At 40.4% G+C, this 23515-nt stretch overlaps 1 protein-coding gene across 12 annotated transcripts in view; it reads right to left on the reverse strand.

Annotated features, from left to right (window-relative positions):
- FN1 (fibronectin 1) overlaps positions 1 to 23515 on the reverse strand; it is a 73373-nt gene that overhangs the window by 42644 nt on the left and 7214 nt on the right. For all 12 annotated transcript variants that reach the window (XM_008054334.2, XM_021710217.1, XM_008054190.2 and 9 more), the window contains exons 6-18: positions 21936 to 22094; positions 18810 to 19001; positions 17868 to 18047; positions 17076 to 17252; positions 15781 to 15933; positions 14050 to 14178; positions 12590 to 12733; positions 7435 to 7556; positions 4140 to 4320; positions 3756 to 3932; positions 2543 to 2671; positions 2354 to 2443; positions 675 to 869 (exon numbers count right to left, since the gene is read on the reverse strand). In XM_008054334.2, the coding sequence (XP_008052525.1) occupies positions 675 to 869; positions 2354 to 2443; positions 2543 to 2671; positions 3756 to 3932; positions 4140 to 4320; positions 7435 to 7556; positions 12590 to 12733; positions 14050 to 14178; positions 15781 to 15933; positions 17076 to 17252; positions 17868 to 18047; positions 18810 to 19001; positions 21936 to 22094 (2028 nt within the window). The remainder of the gene's footprint in view (positions 1 to 674; positions 870 to 2353; positions 2444 to 2542; positions 2672 to 3755; positions 3933 to 4139; positions 4321 to 7434; positions 7557 to 12589; positions 12734 to 14049; positions 14179 to 15780; positions 15934 to 17075; positions 17253 to 17867; positions 18048 to 18809; positions 19002 to 21935; positions 22095 to 23515) is intronic.

The raw sequence follows: 23515 nt of genomic DNA on the forward strand, positions 1-23515 counted from the left end.
ATCCACTCACCTCGGCCTCCCAAAGCGCGGGATTACAGGCTGAGCCACCGAGCCCGACCTCAGTTTTGTCTCCTAACCAAATAATATGTTATTTCACGTACATTTTCATGATTCACTCATATCACTTGCATTGTAATATTTGAAACTTTTATCTAAAAGATGTAGGTAAACAGATGAGTTTTTAGCATGAGGTGTCATATGGGAAAGAGTATAAAATAAGCATATCCCAACTTTAAGATAACTACAGAAGAAGACTGTGGCAGTTACTGTTTCGCCAAATTATTTTATGATACTTAAGAGCAACAGATGAGATGACTATTAAGCCACTGGGGAAAACCATGAAGACTTTCATTGACCTTTTTTAATCAGAAAGGTCAATAACTGGCTTTGACAAAGTACTGTCATTTTAGATGAATATCATAAGTTTAGGGAAAAAATAATAAGTTTAGGGAAAAACTAATACATAAGATTACTTGGACATAGGAACCGTTGACAGAGACAAAGCAATCCTTCCTCAAGGACGACTGTTCTTTCATCTTATACTTCCAGTCCTCCCCAGGAGGCTGACGGCGTGATGGGAATCCAAGAACAGTTTCATTCTCCAACAGAAGGAAGGTGATTAAAGGTGTTGCCTGATCAAGGCCTAGGAGCTAAGATGTCCTTTTAACAGTTACCTGAATGTGGGACGCCAGTGGTTTCCTGTTGGATGAACACAGGAGTACTTTCTTGGTTTTCTTCCACAGCGTAGATCGTGATGTTATACTGAACTCCAGGTTGCAAGTCGCTGAGAGTGACCGAGTTGGCCGTTTCAGGAAGGGTGAGTTCCGTGCTGCTCCCTTCTAATGATGGCGAATAGACTATTCTGTAGCCTGCAGATTCATGAGAAAAAGTAAGATGCCCTGATTTTATGAGACAGAGGCTTAAAAAAAATCACAAATCCTCCCTTTCCTAATAACCCTTAGCATCTTCCTTGATTAGTGATTCTTTGTTGACTCTAATATTGTCACTTCTTATAAAATGACTATTCAGCACAAAGATAAAATAAGAACAGTCATGCAAACTTTTTAGTAATAAATATCATCCTTGAAGACCTGAGATCTTTCATAAATGTCAATTAGAGAAGCCATTAGGTGAAAATATTCATGTTAAGCCGAATTCTCCTCTCTGAGTTCCAGATGATGGAAGCAATTAATGAGCCAGCCTGAGCCAGAGTTGTGTAGCACTGTGTCTTTTAGGAACTTCAATGATAAGACAGTTGAGTCACCTAATGAACTAGAAAGCCAACTCAGTTACCTCTTCAAGAATAAGTCTCAAGCAAGGTTTTCAGGAAAATGACATCTCTTCAACCCTGGGATGCTTGCTTTAATAATAATGAGCTGGCTTTATGCATTGTGTGTGTGTATAAGGAAGTTAGTAAAATAGATTAGAGGTGAGATTAACATAGAAAATAGCACTGGTGAGATATTATTTAACTCCAAAAAGAATGGCTGGCGAGGATCAGAGAAAAGAGAACACTTCTATACTGTTGGAGGGAATGCAAACTAGTTCAACCTCTATGGAAAACTGTGAGGCAATTCCTAAAAGAACCAAAAATTGACCTTTTATATGACCCAGCAATCCCGCTTTTAGGAATATACCCAGAGGAACTTAAATCACTCTACAAAAAAGATACCTGAACTTGCATGTTTATTGCAGCACTATTCAAAATAGCACGAGCATGGAACCAGCCATGCTGCCCGTTGAAACTGGACTGGATAAAAAATACGTGGTACACATACACGATGGAGTATTGCACAGTCATAAAGAAGAACAAAATTATGGACTTTGCAGCAACTTGGATGGATTTAGAGTCTACCATACTCAGTGATCTATTACAGAAACAAAGAACTGAGTACCACATTTTCTCACTTATAAGTAGACCCTGAACATTTTACCATAATACAACAAGAAAGGGATTGGCAGTAATGGGACACTACCAGGGGAGGGAGGAGTGGCACATAACATCAGCGAGGGTACCTGATCTCAAACCAGGCCACGTGGGGACCAAAGAGAGGCCCAGACTTTACCTGTACAATGACCGTTTGTATACCTAACCCTGAATTGTACCCCTCCTCTTTAAAATAAATAAGTAAATAAATAGAAAGAAAATAGGGCTGGAAGACTTGACAACGAAAACACACACACACACACACACACACACACACACACACACACACACACACACACAAATCTCCCATCAATTATATGGAAGATTTAAAGTGATAGACCAGTCCACAGTCAGAATCTGCTCCCTCTCTCTCCTGAAGTAATTGAGATTAACACAGCCACCAAAGAGGAAGGAGGCTAAGCTGACCTGTGATGGGGGCCTGGGGTCTGCTCCAGCGGACGACAATTGAGGTGTCATCAACTTGGTCCACAGTAGGATCGGGAGGGGCGTCAGGCGCTAACAAAGGAAGGAAGCAAGGCAAACAGTCAGACAATGTTGCTACAGGCCCGTGTTTTACAGAAAGATTCTTTTTAACACCGTGTAGCAATCATGTACCTGTTGTCTGTGAAGTAGACAGGATCAAACTCTGTGTCCCTTCTTCAGATATCTGGTAGACATTTACAATGTATTTTCGGCCAGGAAGCAGGTCAGGGATGTTCACAGAAGTGGCTGTGCTTGGAAGATCTTTGAAATTAAAAGAAAAGGTTACTAACCAGAATGAATCAGTCCCTCAAATGACTATACACCTTATAAGAAGGGCATTTTAAGAACCAGATATACACAAGGGAAAAAAAGCTAGAAGGAAAGTTATTATCAATGCACTATGGAATCATTCTCTTCCTCCTCTTCCTCTTCTTCTTTTCATTTACCAAATTTTTACTCTAAAGATGTGTATTTTAGCCGGGTGCAGTGGCTAACGCTTGTAATCTCAGCACTTTGGTAGGTGGAGGCAAGAGGACTGCCTGAACCCAGGGGTTCAAGTCCAGCCTAGGCAACTTGGCAAGACTTGTCTCTACAATAAGCCAAAAAAAAAAAAAAAATTAGCCAGGCATGGTGGTGCATGCCTGTAGTTCCAGCCACTTGGAAGGGATCACCTGAGCCCAGCAAGTCGAGACTATGGTGGCATACTACTCCGGCCTGGGTGACAGAGTGAGACTCCAACTCAAAAAAAAAAAAAAAAAGTATAATTTTTACAATCAACCACCCTCAATTAAAAAACAATTAGTTCTCTATAGTTAAAAAGTCAGGGCAGTGTTTATAGGCAGAAGATATGATGGGGTGGGGGTAAAAGAAATATTCTTTTTCTCAGTCTGGATGCTAATCCCATGGAGTGTTCACTTCATAAAAATTCGTTGAACTCTGTGCTTACAATCGGTGCACATTTTGGCATGTGTGTTGTACTACAATAAAGTTTTGTAAAGGCCCCGCCCCATGAGAATTTGAAAAGCACACTGTCAGCTGCTGTCCTCATCCTGGCAACTACTTCCATGAAGTAAACAGCTTTTGCTGTAGGGACCAGCGCCCAGGCAAATGCACAGTGCAGCTCATATCTGGGACCAGGGACACGTGAGGGTGGGCTCTGGAAAAACCTGGTTGAGTTCCAGAAAGGGTCAGTTCCTCCCTTCCTCATACCGAAGAATGGTTTATTCAGTCTAAGCTGTCAATTAGTTCCAAAAAGCAGAGACCATCTGCCATCTGGAGGTCCCCTCCCAAAAAGGGTTTACTAGTAGCCACTCCAAACCTGTCTCGCGTGACCCATTTCGCTTACCCAGGTACTGTGGTTTAGCGCCATGCTCACTCAACTCGTATTCCACGCGGAATCCTGACACGGTGTCAGAGGCTGAGACCCATGAGACCACAAAGCTGCTGGCTGTGATTTCAGTCACAGACTCAGACGTGGCCACGACGGGAGAAAGGGGAGTTGTTTCTCCTGTCACGGTGTTGCCTAGACAGACACAGAACAGAGAAAGCAAGCCTTCAGCGATCTGGAAAATTCACCCTCCTCATAAGCAAATATCATTTAAAAGAAAAATGTTGGTGCCACTCTTGGAAGAGTATAGGAACTGAATTCATCGAGAAGGAAAGCACTGCCTGGGGAGGGCCCAACTGTGAGAAACTCAGGTGCAGACGTGAGGGGGTCTGGGGTACATACTGGTCACTGGTGTGCTCGTGCTGGGGGTCGTGAAGTCAAAGCGAGTCACTTCTCTGTGGCCGTACTGCTGGATGCTAATGAGCTGCCCCTCGTAGACCACACCTGGCTTCAGGCCTTTGATGGTGTAGGAGTTTAAGTGGCCAGGAATGGTAGCTTCCTTCCATCGGCCTACAGAATTTTTCTGAAAATTTAAATTAAAAAAAATAATAACACAAGTGTTTACAAGGACGAACGTTCAGAGGCGATGCTCAGCAACCTTCAGAGAATGAGGGACCGATGCAGCTCCATTCTGGAGCAAAATCATGGAAACTGGGGATCCAAACAGAGACTTGGAGCAGTTTGTGGATGGTTATCACAGTTATCATTATATTTAATATTTACTGGCAGTCATGCTCTGTGCTGATTTCTTGCATGCTTCCAATTCATCTCTCCAACCACCCTGAGGTCATGGTATTGTTCCCATTTTACGGGTGGAGAAACAGAGTTAAGTAACATGCCTGAGGCGACACAGTCAGAGGCACTGAGCACCTTCACTTTTTGCCAGGTTAAATTATTTCATATCAGTACCATAATAGGAAGAACCTAAGCTTTTCCTCTCCCAGTGTTTTCGTGTCTGTAATGAACAGAGATATATTCCTCTCTGAAGTAGGAAAATGCCATATATTCTGTCTTTGGGATGGAATTGTGGGATACAATTCAGGCTCCTTGCCGTGCACAAGCATTCAAGGGCATAATACTGCTTTGTGACTCAGTTCCTGGGGCCATCACATACCAACTTTCATGGGTCTGGTTTGGTGACTCACTCTTGGAGATGAACTACCCTATCAGAAGTGGTTAGCCAACTTTGGGCAAGACTGCAGAAAAATGCAGTTGGGGTTTATTTAATCTTCTGCTTCCAGTTTGCATTTCACATCCTGACCAACTTCATTAATATGTCATGGATCACAAAACTTGGTGTAATAAAATGTGTGGGAAAGAAACACCCTTACTTCAGACGAGATGAGACCCTTTTAAGTGTAAATATTCTAAGCTAGCATAAGTCAAAATATATTTTTTATGCCCAGTGATTTTTAAAAGTTACCCAATCGACCAGATCCTCAATAATTCAAATATTCAAGCGTCCGTTTATATGTTTTGGAATAAGTGAAAGTGATCTTTATGCTCTTTAAATTTAAATTTTAACCAAAATATACTGTGAAAGAATTTTGATATTAGTCATTGCAATTAGCTTAAATTTATTTTGATATAAATAAATAAATCTTTTATTCAATGTAAGTTTTTTTGGTTAGCTATCAGAAGAAAATAAAAGAAAATAAACTCCCAAGTGGCATACATTAAGGAAAACACTGAATTTTTTTCTGATTATTTTTTGAACTGGGGTTTCACTCTATTGTCCAGGCTACAGTGCCAGGACATGATCATGGCTCACTACAGCCTCAATGTCCTGGGCTCAGGTGGTCCTTCCACCTCAGCCTGCTGAGTAGCTGGGACAACAGATATGTACCACCATACTAGCTAATTTCCTGTAGAAATGGGGTCTTGCTATGTTGCCCAGTCTGGTCTCAGACTCCTAGCTCAAGCCATCCTCCTACTTTGGCCTCTCAAAGTGCTGGAATTACAGGCATGAACCATTGTGCCTGGCCTTTGAAATTTTAAAAAAGTAATTTTAATAATTTTTTACCTAGTTCTGGAGAGTCAGCAAGAAATTATTTGCCCTTGTGATTAATTTTCCTCAAGCCTTTCTTTTCTGTGAAGTCTCTCTTTTTTGCTGGAGACCTCACTTTCTGATCTCCCAACCCTATCCCCATCCTTCTGCTCCATCTGTACTGGCTGTTTTTAAGCAGGCTATGCAATTTTCATGTTGCAAAGCTTTCCCACTGCTATCAGGAATCTAGATTGGAAGCAGTTTGCTGGACTCCACAACTTCCTTCTTATTCAACTGTTGTTTTTCTGGAGTAGATCTTCAAATATCCTTAAAGAGAAAGATGTCTGGAAAATAAACTTTCTAAGATCTTTCTAACTGAAAATATTTGATTGATATTTGACTGAGTGGAGAAGCCTTTAGAAGTTTCTTTTTATCCTTGGTACTCTGATACATCAAAGATGTGTCTAGGCATGGTTCTTTTCACTAATTGTTCTGGGAACTCAGGAAGCCCTTTTAAATCTGAAAATTTTTATCCTTCAGCTTTGGAAATGTAGAAAAGGAATCATTTTAACAGCTTAAATTTTTCTTAAATAGTTTAAATTCAACTGTCTGTGTTAATCAATTTTTGTATTCGCTTTTAATTGCTAGAATTTCAATAGCTGTGATTTAAAATGGATGTTTTTTTCTCCTGTTTTTAAAATAGTGTTTCTAAAGTTACAAGTCATGAACTTTGGAATTAAAGCAGGCAGAAAACTAAAGCTTAATGGACCAATTTCCTCCTTAGCATGGTTTCTTCACTTTCTAGGCATTGCTCATTAGAACTCAAAGGGCTCATTTTTTAAATGAACCAACTATCAACCCTTATCAATACTTCTCTCTCATCATCTCTTTCCCTTCTATCTAAATAAATCCAGTGAATCAAAAGTAAGGTCTTAAAAAGTGATCACTTAAAAAGTGAATCAAAGGAGAAATATATTAATTTGGTTATTTTTTTCAAATTATGAAAATGACACTAGTAATTTTTTTCCTTTGATAAGTTGGCAAGACATATACAAATTTTTTTTTTTTTTTTTGAGTTGGAGTCTCACTCTGTCGCCCAGACTGGAGTGCAGGGGCCGCTCCCGGCCACCGCAGCCTTGACCTGCTGGGCTCCGGCGATCCTTCCGCCTCAGCCTTCCAAGTAGCTGAAACTACAGGTGCACGCTACCACGCCCAGCTCATTTTTCGATTTATTGTAGAGATGAGGTGTCGCCAAGTTGCGCAGGTGGGTCTCGAAACCGTGGGCTCAGGCAATCCACTCACCTCAGCCTCCCAAGGCGCGGGATGACAGGTTGAGCCACCGAGCCCGGCAAATTTTAGATTTTCTTTCCACATTGGGCAAAATAATTTTAAGCATTATCACTCCTAAGTCCTTGCAAAAAGATTTCTCTAACATAAAGAGCTATGTTCTTCTAAATACCAAAAAAAAAACATGCAAACCTCTCAATCTACATGTCAATTTGATTGACCACATATTTTCTGGACACTAAACAAATATAAATGCTGTATGAATAATTAATCAAATCTGTTAGCTCAAAAACTGGAAAAAAAAATCAGAATTCGATAAGATTGGGAGACTCAGTGTCCAAGCTTTCTGAGTAGGATACTCACAGGTCTCCACCTGAGAATGTACTTGGTAATGTGAGAAGGTTCTGGTGCATTCCATTGGATGGGGTGAGAGTTGGGCTGGCTGGGGGTCTCAGTGATAATCACTTGGACAGGACCAGTTGTGCCTGAAATTGAAAATGTGGGAACTGGTTATATAAGTAAGAATTGTAAGAAAATTACGATACTGCTTTAGACAAGTAATGCAAGACAGAACATAAACTTCATTTACTTATTATTTTGAAGCTCTTTTAAAGCAAATGCTCATTTTTTGAAGGTTTTCATCAAGAATGAATCTACTATTGAAGAAGCAAACAACATTCCAAAGGCCGTACGACATGATGTAAAACAAACACATTTCTAAATGGGGTAGAATCTTAGACAAACAGGCAAAGGTAATAATTAAAGGCCTAGTTTTATTTCTCATCAGTCTAAGCAAGCAATCAACTTGGGGAAAAAAGTAGTTTTATTTTTATTCTTTTTAAAATATGTTATTGTAAAGATGCAGGGTACAATTCAGGATTACAAGTGGACATCATACAGGTAAAATTTGGGCCTCCCTTTGGTCCCTACTTTGCCTGGTTTGAGATCAAGAAGTATACTCTCAGATCATATCATTGGTTGGTAAAATTACTAAGTGGTTAAATTAATTTTTCTCAGCATCAGTTATCAACTAAAATGATCTTGTGAAATATATACTCTATTCAATATTTTCATGTCTTGAGTGAAGCAGAATCAATTTCTTAATGATGTTAACTCTAGTTAGGATAATAATGAAACAGCTGAAAAATTTATGCTTGTGGAACAGAAAATCACCTTTTTCCTAAACACTATTTTTATCTCAGTCAACATTCAACTTACTAGAAATAAAAATACACTTTCCTTATAATAATCTTTTCAAGAAATGCCCTGTCAAACAAAGAAAGAGTTTGCCTGTTTCATGAAGCACTTCACCAGATTATTAACAGATTTAAGTTTTCTGAAAGCTTCCAGGAAAAAAACACCTTGATTTCAAACTTTATTATTTTAGCTATAAATTCTCTTTAAAAACAAAGCTTTCTTAGCAGAACAAATACATAACTTGGGTCTCTGTGTAGACTCAAATATCATAGAATAATATGTTCACTTCCACACCAAGAATAATTCAAAGTTGGTTGAAAACTAACAAATATTTTTTGAATCTTAATTGTGCTCAATATACATATTTCCAAGCCACATGAATACCAAAATTCATTCATAAAATTCTCAGTGTTCCATGCTAAAGTGGCATCGATTTCACAGAACATGCAGGATGTTTGTTTTAATCAATTGGCGGAAGTTAATTCCAGACCCCTCTTTGAAGCACCCCTTCTATTCGTGAAGATACTAAAACATGTAAGCCTGTTTTTAGAGATAAATATTTGAGCAACATTTCAGAGATGTTGACTGTTTAAAGTACTTCCATGTAAATCAGTAAGTATAGAAATATCATGTCTGTAAATTATGTGTGATAATTGGCATGAGGTTATCTAAATACTGATCCTTTAAAGAAATCCTAATAGGCAGGCAGCTCCCTAATCATAGTCCTTCCTGCTGCTCGCCAGTGTACTCAATAAACCTGTTTTTCTACTTTAAAAAATAGAAACAATTAAAAAAAAAAAGAAATCCTACTATAATTCCCTCAGGAAAGAGACACTTAATATTTAGCCTGTCGATCGCAATTTTGAGTGGGGAAAGCTTATGGTGGCCAAATGTATTAAGTTTTAAAAAGACAATATTAAATGACCTTTATGTCCACATTTAAACCTAATCTTTAAGCCAATGTCTAAAAGGTCAAAATGAGAAGGGAAGGAAAAGAGCAAAAAGGCAACTGCAATAGTTATCACCCTAGCCAAAGTGGATCAAGAGTATGGAAGTCTCTGTTTTTCATAAGACTTCAAGCACTAGTCTGAAATTCTGTTTTAAAATGTAGGTTTAGGCCGGGCACGGTGGCTCAAGCCTGTAATCCCAGTACTTTGGGAGGCCAAGGCGAGTGGACTGCCTGAGCCCGTGGGTTTCAGACCAGCCCCGGCAACTTGGCAAGACCTCGGCTCTACAATAAATGAAAAAATTAGCCGGGCGTGGTAGTGCACGCCTGTAGTTCCAGCTACTTGGAAGGCCTAGGCAGAAGGATCGCCAGAGCCCAGCAGGTCAATGCTGGGGTGGCCGTGAACGTGCCACTGTGCTCCAACCTGGGCGACAGAGTGACTCTGACTCAAAAAAATAAATAAATAAAATGTAGGCTTAGTCAATACCCCACATTTACGGGAACTGGACTGAACAGCAATGAGAATTTAACACATTTTTGGCCAGAAAGTAAAGAGACTGTGTTAGTTACTTGTTAGGTCAATTAAATTCCTATTAAACACCACACTCCAGCCTATCACACGTATATTTTGAAAACAAGAAAGTTTAAAATTATGACATCATTTACACTATTAAAGTTTTTTTTTTTTTTTAGTCAGGGGTCTCACTCTGTTACCCAGGCTGAAATGCAGTGTCATGATCACGGCTCACCGCAGCCTCAGACTCCAGAGTTCAGGTGAACCTTCTACCTCAGTCTCCCAAGTAGCTGAGACTACAGGTGCAAACCATCACACCCAGCTAATTTTTTGATTTTGGGGAGAGACAGGGTCTCACTATGTTGCCTGATCTTGTCTCAGACCCCCAGGCTCAAGCAATCCTCTGGTTTTGGCCTCCCAAAGTGCTGGGATTACAGGTGTGAGCCACCACACCCAGCCTATACTTAAATTTTTGATATTCGTTTTTGAAACTAGCTAGCTGGTCTAACTTTTAAAGTTAACTTAACTAGCATATTCTAGCCCTTACTACTACGAAACTTTTACTCTCTCTCTTATTCAATATGATCAAACTAATAATAAGACAGCTAAATAAAGATATACAATGTCTATACTTTTAAAATCAGTTTTAAATAAGGTCAAATGAGTGATTTTCGGTAGTGGTGACTCTGGACAAGTTAAACATTCATGATTTTTTTTTTTGACTCAGTCCTTTTCTTCTTTATTTAATTTGCTGAGATCTGTGCTTTCCTAGTTGCTTATTGACAAACCAAGAGCCTCTTATCTTCTGTTAGTTTGAACAATTCTACCAAGTCCTCTGCAGCAGGAACAAACAGGACAAGGCTCAGAGACAATCTACTATCTTACCACACTCTTAAAGCCCCACACGCTAGCCTCGAACCATTGAGTAAACCAGATGTACAGATAAGCACCAAAGAGCACATCTGAGGTCAAATGCCAATCCTCCAACCCCCAAATCTTCTTTATGCTCAGGGGGCTCTGGCTGTTACCTTTTTGAAAGAGTAGGAAAAAGGTCAACACATAAAACTTCAACACAGGAGGACTCCTTGCTCTCCAGATTTTCTCTCTAACATGTCTACCTAAATGCTTCTAGCAAGCTGCTATGTGGACAGGCTCATTTTAAAAGAAAAAGAAAAAAGTCTCTTTAAATCATTCAGAAGGAAATCATTTTCAGCAAATTGCTCTACCAATAACAATCACAAACATAGAAACCAGAGAGCATTTCTTTAGAAGTTTCTTTTTCTTTTTTTGAGTCGGGGCCTCACTCTGTCACCCAGCCTGGAGTGCAGTGGCACACTAATGGCTACCCCAGCATCAACCTGCTGGGTTCGGGCGATCCAAGTGGCCAGAACTATAGGCACGCGCTACCACACGGGGCTAATTTTTGATTTATTGTCGAGACAAGATCTCACCAAGTTGCCCTGGCTGGTCTAGAACCCCTGGGGTCAGGCAATCCACTTGCCTCGGCCTCCCAAGTGCTGGATTACAGGCTGAGCCACCAAGTCTGGCCTCTTTAGAAATTTCTATCATTTGGTTGCATCACTTAAACAAACAAAAAAAAACCCTATTAAATGCCTTCTGAACTTACTGGACTTCTGCAATCAGATTTAGTCTATGTTGAATTTAAAAATAATTAAGTGATCTCTACTCCCAAATTGGCCAAGTAATACAACTTAAGAGGTTGGTCAATCTGTGCAATGAGCCTTTAAAAGCAAAATCACCTTCCCCAAACCTGACAGCATCTGAGTGTTGGGAAGAGCAGAATCTTCAAAGTTCCTGGAAAGGGTACATCTTGATGGTTGGTATTTAGGTTTATTAATGCTTGAAGGGACTTCAAAGGTAATCAGCTATAATCTCCTCATATTACAGATGAGAAAATGGAGGAGTGAAGCTTGGTTAACACTGCCTTTGCCCAAGTTGTTCCATAGATTGTTCTCTGCAACAGTGAAACTCTTATCAGATAATGGAGGAACTGGGTTAATTTAATTGTAATTTCTGTTGTATGCAGATTCTGAAGTCCTGAAAAATCTCTCGTTTTGTTTCTGAATGTAGGCCATGTCTTAAGCCTGAAGTTAAGGGAGATTTTAGAGACTTTGCATCTCAATAGTTGCTCAAATAGGTGATGTCTAATAATTAGCCTTTCATGATTCAACATGTTTTTATTATAATCACTCACTGAATATTGAATTCAACCAACGAAGAACCAATAACACCTGCAGCTACACATTGTCTTTGCGACCTGAAAAAACCCAGCAATAAATATCTGAGAGTATTTAAACTGTGTGGGCAGAGAGTTGACTAAGTTACTCAACTCTCGGTCTAGGATACTGTGTTCCATCAGACAAATGAAAAATTTGATCCAAATAGGGCTTAAATGACGGGGTGAACAAACACGTGCACTGTGTTATATTTTATGCCATTTCTCCACACAACTTTTCTGTTAAGAACCACAATATAAAATCCCAATCTTTTACCTTTCTAATATAAAATCCCAATCTTTTAGCATAACTCACTTCATGGTTTCTGTCTCCATATACGAATGTGATGTGAAATTAGCCAGAGTGTTTTAACCTAATGGAATGTTCTGCAATGTTAAGAAACTTTACAGATGGGTACAATCTCACAGACTCCCCTACCTTGTACTTGATAAAGGGAAAAAGAAGAATCTTTTCAGTCAAAAATTCAATTCATTATTAAACATTGATAGAAAAAAAGGGTAGAAAAGAGAGGAGACCCCAACTTAGGCATGAACGTATTCACAAACACTGCCCTGTTATTATAACCATCAGCAGTTCCCAATTTGCAGTAGTAGAGCTCCTTACCTGGGTAGGTCTGTAAAGGCTGGCAATGCCACTCCCCAATGCCACGGCCATAGCAGTAGCACTGGTATCTGACACCATGTACATACTTCTCCCATGAGTCTCCAATTTGATAAAATGTCCGGGTCTCTGAATCCTGGCACTGGTCTAAAAATATATACAAGAAAAAGATAAACAGCCATAAAGACTTACAGTTACAAATTCTATTTTAGTGTGCTAGAGCATACATTCTTAGTTTGAATAGAGATGTGCAATTGTCCTAACAAATATATGCAGTTAAAAATATTTTAAGCCAGGCGCGGTGGTTTAGTCTGTAAGCCCAACACTTTGGAAGGTCAAGGTAAGAGGACTGTCTGAGCCCGGGGATTTGAGACCAGCCTGGGCAATTTGGTAAGTCTCTACAATAAATCACACACACAAAAACTAGCCAGGCATGGTGGTGTGCATCTGTAGTTCCAGCTACTTCGAAGGCTGAGACAGAAGGATCGCCTAAGCCCAGCAGGTCAAGGCTGCAGTGGCCCTGAGCGTGCCAGTATGCTCTAGCCTGGGTGACAAGAGTGAGACTCCAATTCCAAAAAAAAAAAAAAAAAAGTTTTTTTCACATCCTTTATATTACAGGTCAAACAGTAGTAAAAAAAAAAAAAAAAGTACCCATTGGGAGGAAAATTTTGTTTTCTAAAAGGGTAATATTTCAAATAAAAATGTAAAGATACGGATTTCGGTATATATTGAAAATGTGAATATTAATTTGAGAAAAAAGTTGATTATGCAACTGGCTTATCATTTGAATAAAGGAAAAAAATCTGTAATCATTTAGTTTTCTCCTTCAAAATTTAGAGAAACAAATTTTTCATTTAAATGAAAGAACTAGAATTTAGCTATGAATACTTGCTGAGCAGCTTTTAAGGAAAATTTCTCAGGCTTCTCTCTCAGCTTTGGCAATCGCACATCAAACAGACTGATGTTGGTAGCAATGTGTTTCTTGGTGAGCAACCTGTCTTTTTCAGCAAAGGAGTATGAATGGATTACCTTAAACTTTGGAGTGCTGATATCACAGCTCTTTTAAAGCTCAACCTTCACTATTTGCTTAGTTTTATTTTAAAGGGCAGCCAAGAAAAATAGCAAATTTCAGAGGGAGATATTTATGGGCATAATCCTTTGCTCATGTTATTGAACAGTCAGCAAAGAAACGCTTCTTTGCATAACATGAACTATCTTTATGATTCTGAACCAAACAAGCCTTCATTTGTCACCAAATTCAGCAAAAAACAGATGACTGGCAATATCGAGATGATATATTTATTGGTCTAGGATTAGAAAGAAGACTTTACAAAGTTCTCTGCAAGGAACTGACCAAAGTCTGGAGCCAGGTTCAGTCATGTGCTATCACGTAGCTTTTCTTATCTAAAACTTGCTAACTATCCTCTGTGTCCGAAATCATCTAGACACATGGGGCTACCTACCGACAGGATCGCACTTCCATCTGCCCCGGCCCTGACCAAAGCATGTGCAGTTCAGCATGTGTCCCTCCTCATGACGCTTGTGGAATGTGTCGTTCACATTGTAAGTGATGTCATCAACGATGCATTGGTCTGTTTAGGAGACAATTGGATGAATAAGAAACTGTTTAAAGTTCTGCAGGTGAAATAAAATAAATGACACTTTTTAAAGCCTACAATTCCCCTCCCCTTAATGATCAACACCTTCCACTAAATAACTTTTCTTTTCTTTTTTTTTTTTTTTTTTTTTTTGAGTTGGAGTCTCACTCTGTCGCCCATACTGGAGTGCAGTGGCCGCTTCCGGCCACCGCAACCTCGCCTGCTGGGCTCTGGCGATCCATCCGCCTCAGCCTTCCGAGTAGCCGGAATTACAGGCATGCACTACCACGCCCGGCTGAATTTTGGATTTATTGTAGAGATGAGGTCTCGCTGCCCAGGCGGGTCTCGAACCCGCGGGCTCAGGCAATCCACTCACCTCAGCCTCCCAAAGGCGCGGGATTACAGGCTGAGCCACCGAGCCCAGCTAATAACTTTTCTACTGGTATAGAATACACTTTTTTTCAAAGCTTAGTCTATAATACAACTTTTGCCAAAAAAAAAAGAACATCTCTCTCATGAACTTGTGCATGTTGCAAAGGTTAAAGTATATAACAACTAAAAAATGTAGAAAAATACACCTTCCTGTTCATGAAAAGCTCGTTTTGTACCATGTCTTACTTTCTGAAAAGTTCTTGGAAAGTTGACAATTTCTTTTAAATTTCTGCTTGTTATGATAAATAATATTAAACGTATTTGTATAGCAACAGCATGGTGTGGTAGTCTGGTTTGGTGTCTGGAATTGGGCAGGATAGAGGAGATATTTGGACTCGGGAAATAAAATGACATGTATAGCATTTGTAAAGTTAAAAAAAAAAGCTAGGCCAACTCTGTTCCCACTCTCTGAGAGGTCCTGAGAAATTACTTTTCCTCTTTGGGTCTCAGCTTCTTCATCTGCAAAATGAGAAGTTGGCCTCTATATCTTATTAAGGTCCCTTTCAGGTCTGCAACAACCCATGTAATCATGACTTGTGTTACCCACCAGACACCCCAAAGGGAGAACAAATTCAGGCCAGTATCTACACACTAGCTACGTGGACTATTTATTAGCTCAGCGATCTACCTATGCATTGCTTTCCAAATCAAAGAAATGAACAACTAAAATGGTTTTAATAAGTCAATAACCCCTCTTGTACCTCCTCATTGCATTTCTGGGTCCAAAGGCAAAAAAACTAATCCGAACAAAGAAAACTCATCTCTCTATGAATTTATCTTCCTAAATTTGGATCTGCAAGGATCTGATTTTAGAAGAGCAAAGCCTTTTTTCTTTATAAAAATTATCCCATATTTTTCATGAATCTAGTGGCATAACCCAAAGCTAAAAGGATCAAACATTTGTGTTCTCACCTTTGAAATCATCTTTTTGGCTCAGCCTAAGTATTTATATCCCAGGAACGTTTCAGAACTTTAGCATCGCTGTGCAAGCCTGTCTTAACGAGCTGCCTGAAAGGCTAAACTTACCCCACACAGTAGACTAATGAATGGAGTAGCATTGCATATTTCTTCCCCTGCTTTTGGCAAAATGCAAGCTCTCAAGTAAAAGTCTGTCTCTCTCTACCCTTGGCCCCGTCAGATGTTTTTGTTGCTAAGCCAGCATACCTCGCAGCTGGGAATAGGCGACACACGTCCACTCCCCACGACCATTCCCGACACACGTGCACCTCATCATGTGGCCCATGTCATGCTGCTTATCCCACTGATCTCCAATGCGATACATGACCCCTTCATTGGTTGTGCAGATTTCCTCATGGGCTATTTGGAAACAGACAAGAAACGCACTTGATAAATGATCACAAAGTCTAAACAGGTCCGCACACAATATTAGCAGTCCAGTGTGGTCATCCTAAGAACTCTCACTCGAGAGGAAACTTTGTGTGTCTCAAAGAAGTCTAAGTGCTGCTGAGTAAAGGTATAGAATGTTGACCCCTGGAGGCAGAAAACATAGTCCAAACGTGAAATATGTTGTAGAGAATAGTTACAGGAGGTTAGAGGATGCTACACTGAGATAATGCCCGCACATTCACACAAAGGGTTTGGGCTGTTCTAGAAGCCTAGATTTGACTACTGCTCCATAACTTTTCCTAGTTCCAGATTATTATGATTCAAAGAAAACCCGTGGGTTTTGGGGTATAAAACTCCAAGCAAAAGTGGGCTTTCCTGGCAAACCCTGCATTTCCTTTTGTTGAAAGGAGAGAAATAAAAGAGAAAAAAGAAAGAGTGAGTAGTTTCTTTGTCTCATATTCACACTTGGCAATGCATAGTGCATAGACTTTTGGTTCTACAACTGAGAGATCAAAGGTAAACTATGGGGTCCTCGAAACTTGAAAATAAATAAAGGGTACTGCTATCTCTTTTCTCCTTTTATATAAACTGGAGACTTTTTTTAAAAAAAAAGAGATTCCATACTTGTAGGAAAGTATTGAGTTGGTCACTCTGGTACTTATTAATAAGTGATAGAGCTGAATGTCAGTCAAGCCATAATCATGTGTCAATATTGTAGGTCTGTGATGACAGTAGTCAATTATATATATAAAATAAATGTCTTAAGTTACTCAGTTTTGTGCTTTTTATGAAGATAAACCTATGTAAATGTATACTTCCAGACATAAGTACTTTTATTGTACAGCATTTAGATATGTTGGGCAATAAACCATATCAACGGAGCCTAAAAATTACATAATTATCTAATTGTATATTCTCAACTTTTCAGTCTAGGATATGACAATAACATCTCTCTCAATATCTATCTATACACACACACATAGATAACACAAAGTTTTCTGTTGTCCCCAAACGGTCTTAATGGGTACATAGGAATAAACCGGGCACTGATCTTCAGTCTCTACTCCCTAAATGGCTGTCCACAAAGGTAACCCACAAGGGCTTCATCTTACCAGCCATGGGGCAGAAGCCAAACTTCTGGTCGGCATCGTAGTTCTGCGTGGTTCCACACCACTTCATGTTGTCTCTTCTGCCCTCAGAAGTGCAATCAGTATAATTGTGGTTGTTGTATAGGAAAGGGAAGTGGCACAAGGCACCATTGGAATTTCCACCTCGAGTCTGAACTAAAACTGCCCGGGACAATACACAAAAAAAGGAAGAAAATGATGACCATGGAGCTTTCCCATGTACAGAGGGGAAATACTACAGAAAGGTTCTGGGAGAGCCAGGCTTCGGCAGCGAATTCACAGAGTCTATCTCAGAATAAAAGGTGTCTGAGAATACAGTGCTAAGCTTCTTAGCACATTCACCTTCACCTTCAAAATAGATTTGAATCCCAGTTCACTCTCATTTTTCCCACCCCCACAAAAAAGATTAAGTGATAGTTTTTGATACAACACAGTTTTAACCAGAAGATAAGCAAACATCCATCCTGTATATACCTCAGCCCTATGGGCTCACCTACTGATTTCAAAATACAAGTGCCTTGAATCCCATCATAATCCCAGTGTATTAAAATAAATGTACAGGGAGGCTTTTTCCTTGGTGTCATTTCCCAACAGCACTGGGGAACATGGAAGGAACCTCAGTTACTATGTTGGCTCCATATCTCTCGGGTACAAAATGGACAAGAAGTGAACAGTCTTGTACAGTCTGAAAATTAATGGCTAAACTGCCGACAAATAAAATGAGGGTGATAGAGATGAGTTTCTCTCACTGCTGTCGTTTCCCCTTGGGACACTCACCAGTATGGTCTGTACAGAAAGAATACTTCTGGTCTTGCTCATAATTCGAAGTCGTGCTACACCAGAGATGCCCATCCTGTCGCCCTTCCGTGGTGCAGGAGTAGAAAGTCCGGCCGTTGTAGGTGAATGGTAAGACACACGGCTCCCCATTGGAATTGCCACCATAAGTCTGGGTTACAGCTACAGGCATAACCAGAGAGTCTCAGTAAATGGAGCTGCTTTATCTTCCACTAGCAGCTGCTTATTTGCAGCTTCAACGAGAGACTGAGCTCATGCCCTCAAAGGAAAAAGCTGTGAGTCTAGATGATCAGCTGGTTAATTTCAGTCAAAATGCATTACTCAGGAAGCCATGTCTACCGTGGAGAGAACAACACCTGAATTCTGTTGATGTCCCCTGTGACCACTTCTGCTACCATGTCTGTTTCTCTATTTGTAAAGCTATACTTATAAAGGTTAATTAAGGATACTGCCTAAGGATGTTGGAGAAATATGTACGACTATATCTGTGCCATAAAAATTAATATATGAGGCTATTCTAGAAAAAAGTTAAGTATACCAGTTATTATTGCTATACCACGTTTGTAGCCCAGAAGAGATGCATTAGGTTATTGAAAGATGTTTATGTCACAAAGCTGCTGAAATTTGAGATTTAGAGTATAAAATATGGATGATTAGCTATTCAGAAAGCAATTCTCTTGTAACAACATTTTAGACAAATAAAGATAATACAAACAGTTTGATCCCCATGACTGGAAAGAAAATACATAGATTTAAAAGATTGGGAGGAAACATATAAAATGCCAATGCTGATTGTTATCACAGGGTGGTAAAATTACAAGTGTCTCTCCTTTGTTTTATTGTTTCACATTAAATGAGCGTATTGTCTTTCAACCACTGAAGAATAAAGTCATCAGTACTCTTCTTTGAAAAGATAATGCATACCTGTCTCTTGGCAGCTGACTCCATTGCCCAGGCAAGTGCAAAGCATTTGCTTATTTCCCTGTGTCTTCAGCCACTGCATCCCCACAGAGTAGACCACACCACTGTCTGTGACACAGTGGCCATACGGGGCAGGCTGGGGGTGAGGTTGGGGCTGGTAAATGGCTGTTCGAACATCTGTGAAGGGGCCTGATCCTAAAAGTGTGAGAAATGAAGGTCACAAAACTGGGTAAGAGAAGACAACTCATGACTTTCTGGAGTCAGGATCTTCAGGTCTCACAGAGACCACTTTGAAAAACGTGTCGTTACTGGCCTAGAACTAGAAAGAAATATCCCCCTCATTCTGCATTTGCTTTTGCATTTAGTCTAGGAGGCAGTCCACAAGAGTCTACCAAGTGGTACCCATCCTTCAGCTCACCTGGAAGTACTGGAATTATATTTCTAAATCACAGACATGATTCTGCCACTTGATATGGCAGATATGTCAAAAATCCTTACTCTTCCATGTACCTCTAAGCTCCTCAGGGGTGCCCTGGGCAGCTGTTTTGGATTCCCTAGAAGTCACATCACCCCCCCTCCTGCTACATTTTGTTTTTCTGTGATTCTGTTGAATTTTTTTCTCTAACCAATCAACCTTCTTTTTTGTTTTTTGGGTTTTTTTGAGTTGGAGTCTCACTCTGTTGCCCAGGCTGGAGTACAGAGGCATGCTCACGGCCACCGTAGTCTCGACATGCTGGGCTCAGGTGATCCCTCTGCCTCAGTCTTCCAAGTAGCTGGAACTATAGGTGTGCACTACCACACCTGGCTAATTTTTATTTATTTATTGTAGAGACGAGGTCTCACCATGTTGCCCAGGCTGGTCTCGAACACCTGGGCTTAGGCAATCCTTTTGCCTCAGCCTCCCAAAATGCTGGGATTACAGGCTTGAGCCACCATGCCTGGCCCAATCAACCCTCTTAAGACAGTTTTCCTTTCAGAGTAACAACAGAATCTGTCAATCTTGTCTTTAAACTTTTAGAAATCTGTGCTTTTGAAAGCCAGGGCCCACAGCAGAGCAGGGTCAGGGCTAATGTTAAAACAAAAGGGGAGACTAAATTCAGCATGTGTCAAAGTGCTGCTGACACAGGAATCCAAAGATGCTCCACAAAGGATCCCAAGGCCAAACATCCTGCGAAGACGTGACACCTGTCCACATGCACTCCACCTTAGTGATTACAGCAGGTTGCATTTTATTTAACTAGTGTTTCTCAGGCTTTTTTGAACAGCAGAACCTTTTTGGTTTAGTATTAGTAATATTAATAAAATAGCTAGCACTTATTATTTACCCCATTTTATTTCCAACTACCCTTCTAATCTATTTCGGTCGTCTGAAATTTGTAATTTTTTTTGGCCAACAAAAAAATTTTATTGGTAATCATAAAATAACTCATATATCCAACCTAGCCTTGCTCACCTTTATAAAAGCTCGAGCAAGATCAAAGTTTGTCAAAAGAAGAAAAATCTGAAACTGAATCTAATATTTTTAGCTACATAATGACTGAGAGGCTAAGTAAACAATGTTGACATTATTATGTAGTGAAAACTTGATCAAAATATATTAAAGATAATAACAAGAGGTGCACATACTTTGCCATATTTCTTTTTCAGACTCTTAGAAAACATTTATGATGCACTGGGCACAGTGGCTCAAGCCTGTAATCCCAGCACTTTGGGAGGCCGAAGCAAGAGGATTGCCTGAGCTCAGGGGTTCAAGACCATCCTGGGCAACTTGGTGAAACCTCATCTCTCTACAATAAATAAAAAATTAGACCGGGCATGGTAGCACGCATCTGTAGTTCCAGCTACTTGGAAGGCTGAGGTAGAAGGATCGCCTGAGCCCAGCAGGTCGAGGCTGCAGTGGCCATGAGGATGCCACTACAGTCCAGCCTGGGCAACAGAGTGAAACTCCAACTCAAAAATAAAAATATAAATCAATTTTAAAAATTTATGATGCAAAAATCTTTTTCTCATATCAGAAATGACTAAAACCTTTTTTAAAAAAAGAATACTTAGATATTATGTCTTTCATTTCCATCTCGTTTTCCTCTGAAATTTTGAAGACTGAGACATGAAGAGAACAATTATTCATTACTTCATGGGATGCAACGAAGTTAGCTGGAGCATGGAGACCACATAAAGTAGGGGTCCCAATCCCTGGGCCAGGACCAGCATGGGGTACGGAGCATGTTAGGAGCCGGGCCACACAGCAGGAGGTAAGTGGCAGGCAAGCTAAGCTTCAGCTGTGTTTACAGCTGCAGCCCATGGCTGGCATTGCCACTTGAGCTCCACCTCCTGTCTGATCAGTGGTGGCATCAGAATCCCAGAGGAGCAGGCACCCTATCGTGAACTGCTCATGGGCTCTGAGATCTAGGTTGCACGCTCCTTATGAGAATCTAATGCCTGATGATCTGAGGTGGAGCTGAGGCGGTGATGCTAGCACTGGGGAGAGGCTGCAAATACAGATTAACATGAACAGTGAGGTTTGCCAGCACGCCCCTCTCACATCCCTCCACCCCATCTGTGAAAAAATTGCTGTCCACAAAACTGGTCCCCGATGCCAGAAAGGCTGGGGACCACTGACACAAAGGATTGTTTCCACTACAAAAAGAGCTTAATGCCAGAATGAAAAAGTAGATTCCGTTTTGAAACAGAACAAACGTACTTTTTCTCTCTCTCCTCACGGAAGAACCAAGTAGTCGAGCAATTAGTCATCACACTCATTTCCTTTTAAATGAACTTTGGATATTCCAAATACATTTACATACATGTGGGTGTATGTATCAACCCATGGTAGGTTTTGTGATAGCAACATTCTTTTAAACCTCAGTTTCGTTTCTTGGGGCTCAGCCTGTTTTGGGGGGTTTTCTTTTTTCTTCCTGAGACTCATTTTGATGTCATCTTAATTTTTCTCCAAACTTTCAAACTTGACATGAAAAAAAGTTTTAGCAAGCAATAATCTGCAAATGATTCCAGCTTATGGGTGGAAACGCTGTGAACGATCCCCAAAGGGCACGTCAAGGGCTAGCTAGACGTGCAGAAATATTTCCTGACCTGAGTGCCACGTCCCACCCCACTCATCCTGAGACTCACCGGTGGATGAGGTCTGCAAGGAGGTGTGCCGCTCACATTTCCACTCCCCTCTCCCGTTGCCTGTGCAGACACACTGGAGCAGGTTTCCCCGATTGTCCCTCTTGCTCCAGGTGTCTCCGATTCTGTAGGATGTCCTCGTGTCCTGATCGTTGCATCTGTCTGTGTCACGAAGGAAGCATCTCAATATGTAAGTCAGGTCGAGAGTGGCAAGTGTTCAGTTCAAACCCAAAAAAGGAATGCTGCGTAGTAGTTAATGTTTGATCTCTTTTCTGGGTAATATGATCATATTCGGCCCTGGTACCGCAGGGATTAAGATTTCTACGCGGTAAGAAGACATTTGTGACAGTAGAAAGGGAGCTGTATGGTTGAGTCGAGTCCCACTACTCCACTTTGCCAAAAAACTTTTTCATCTTCATTTGTTTTCATCGTTTTGCTACCACTTTTTGGACTAAATTTATTTTCTAGCATTTTGTGATTCTATCTTTTTCCTTCTCAGGCTTTCCCATGCTTTTTCTAAGTCATTACTGTATATGGCAAGATTTTCATTATGAAACTGTTTTTTTGAGTTGGAGTCTCACTCTGTCACCCAGATTAGAGTGCAGTGGCACGCTCATGGCCACCGCAGCCTCGACCTGCTGGGCTCAGGCGATCCTTCTGTGTCAGCCTTCCATGTAGCCAGAACTACAGGCACACGCCACCATATCCAGCTAATTTTTTGATTTACTGTAGAGATGAGGTGTCACCAAGTTGCCCAGGCTGGTCTCGAACCCCTGAGTTCAGGCAATCCTCTCATCTCAGCTTCTCAAAGTATTGGGCATTAAGAAACTTTCTACAGAAAATCATAAACAATAGGGAGGCAAGCAACTCTTCAAAGGTTTCCACCAATTGCCTCAAAGAAGCTTTCTCTTTATGTTATATAAAATATTTCTTTTTTTTTTTGAGTTAGAGTCTCACTCTGTCACCCAGACTGGCCACCGCAGCCTCGACCTGCTGGGCTCCGGCGATCCTTCCGCCTCAGCCTTCCAAGCAGCCGGAATTACAGGCATGCACCACCACGCCCGGCTGATTTTTTGATTTATTGTAGAGATGAGGTCTCGCTGCCCAGGCGGGTCTCGAACCCATGGGCTCAGGCAATCCACTCACCTCAGCCTCCCAAAGGCGTGGGATTACAGGCTGAGCCACCAAGCCCGGCTATATAAAATATTTCAAATGCTAACAATTTCTTTGACTAAAATGTTCTCTTCTCTCTCCATACCCTCAAACACCTCCATTATTTAAAAATCACTAATAAAATCCTCTTGAATTGTTCAGTGTTTGTTAGCACTCCAACAAAAAAGAGGAATTATTAATGTGAAACAATTTATAAGTAAAATACTATTAGTCTACGTGCTTATTTATCTGGAAAATAGATTTCCTAAATTACAATCCAGCTTTGCCAATATGCTACAATGTGCGCATAGAAGATTTGATTGGTTTGTGAATCAGATATTACTTTGCCCACTATTAATTACTTGACATGGGTTCACACAAACACACACCCACAAGAATGCAGGTTTGAATGAAGGTATAAATGCTGATTT

Source organism: Carlito syrichta, unplaced genomic scaffold (genome assembly GCF_000164805.1).
Source record: "Carlito syrichta isolate Samal-C Ts95f unplaced genomic scaffold, Tarsius_syrichta-2.0.1 Scaffold10796, whole genome shotgun sequence".
NCBI classification, from domain to species: Eukaryota; Metazoa; Chordata; class Mammalia; order Primates; family Tarsiidae; genus Carlito; species Carlito syrichta.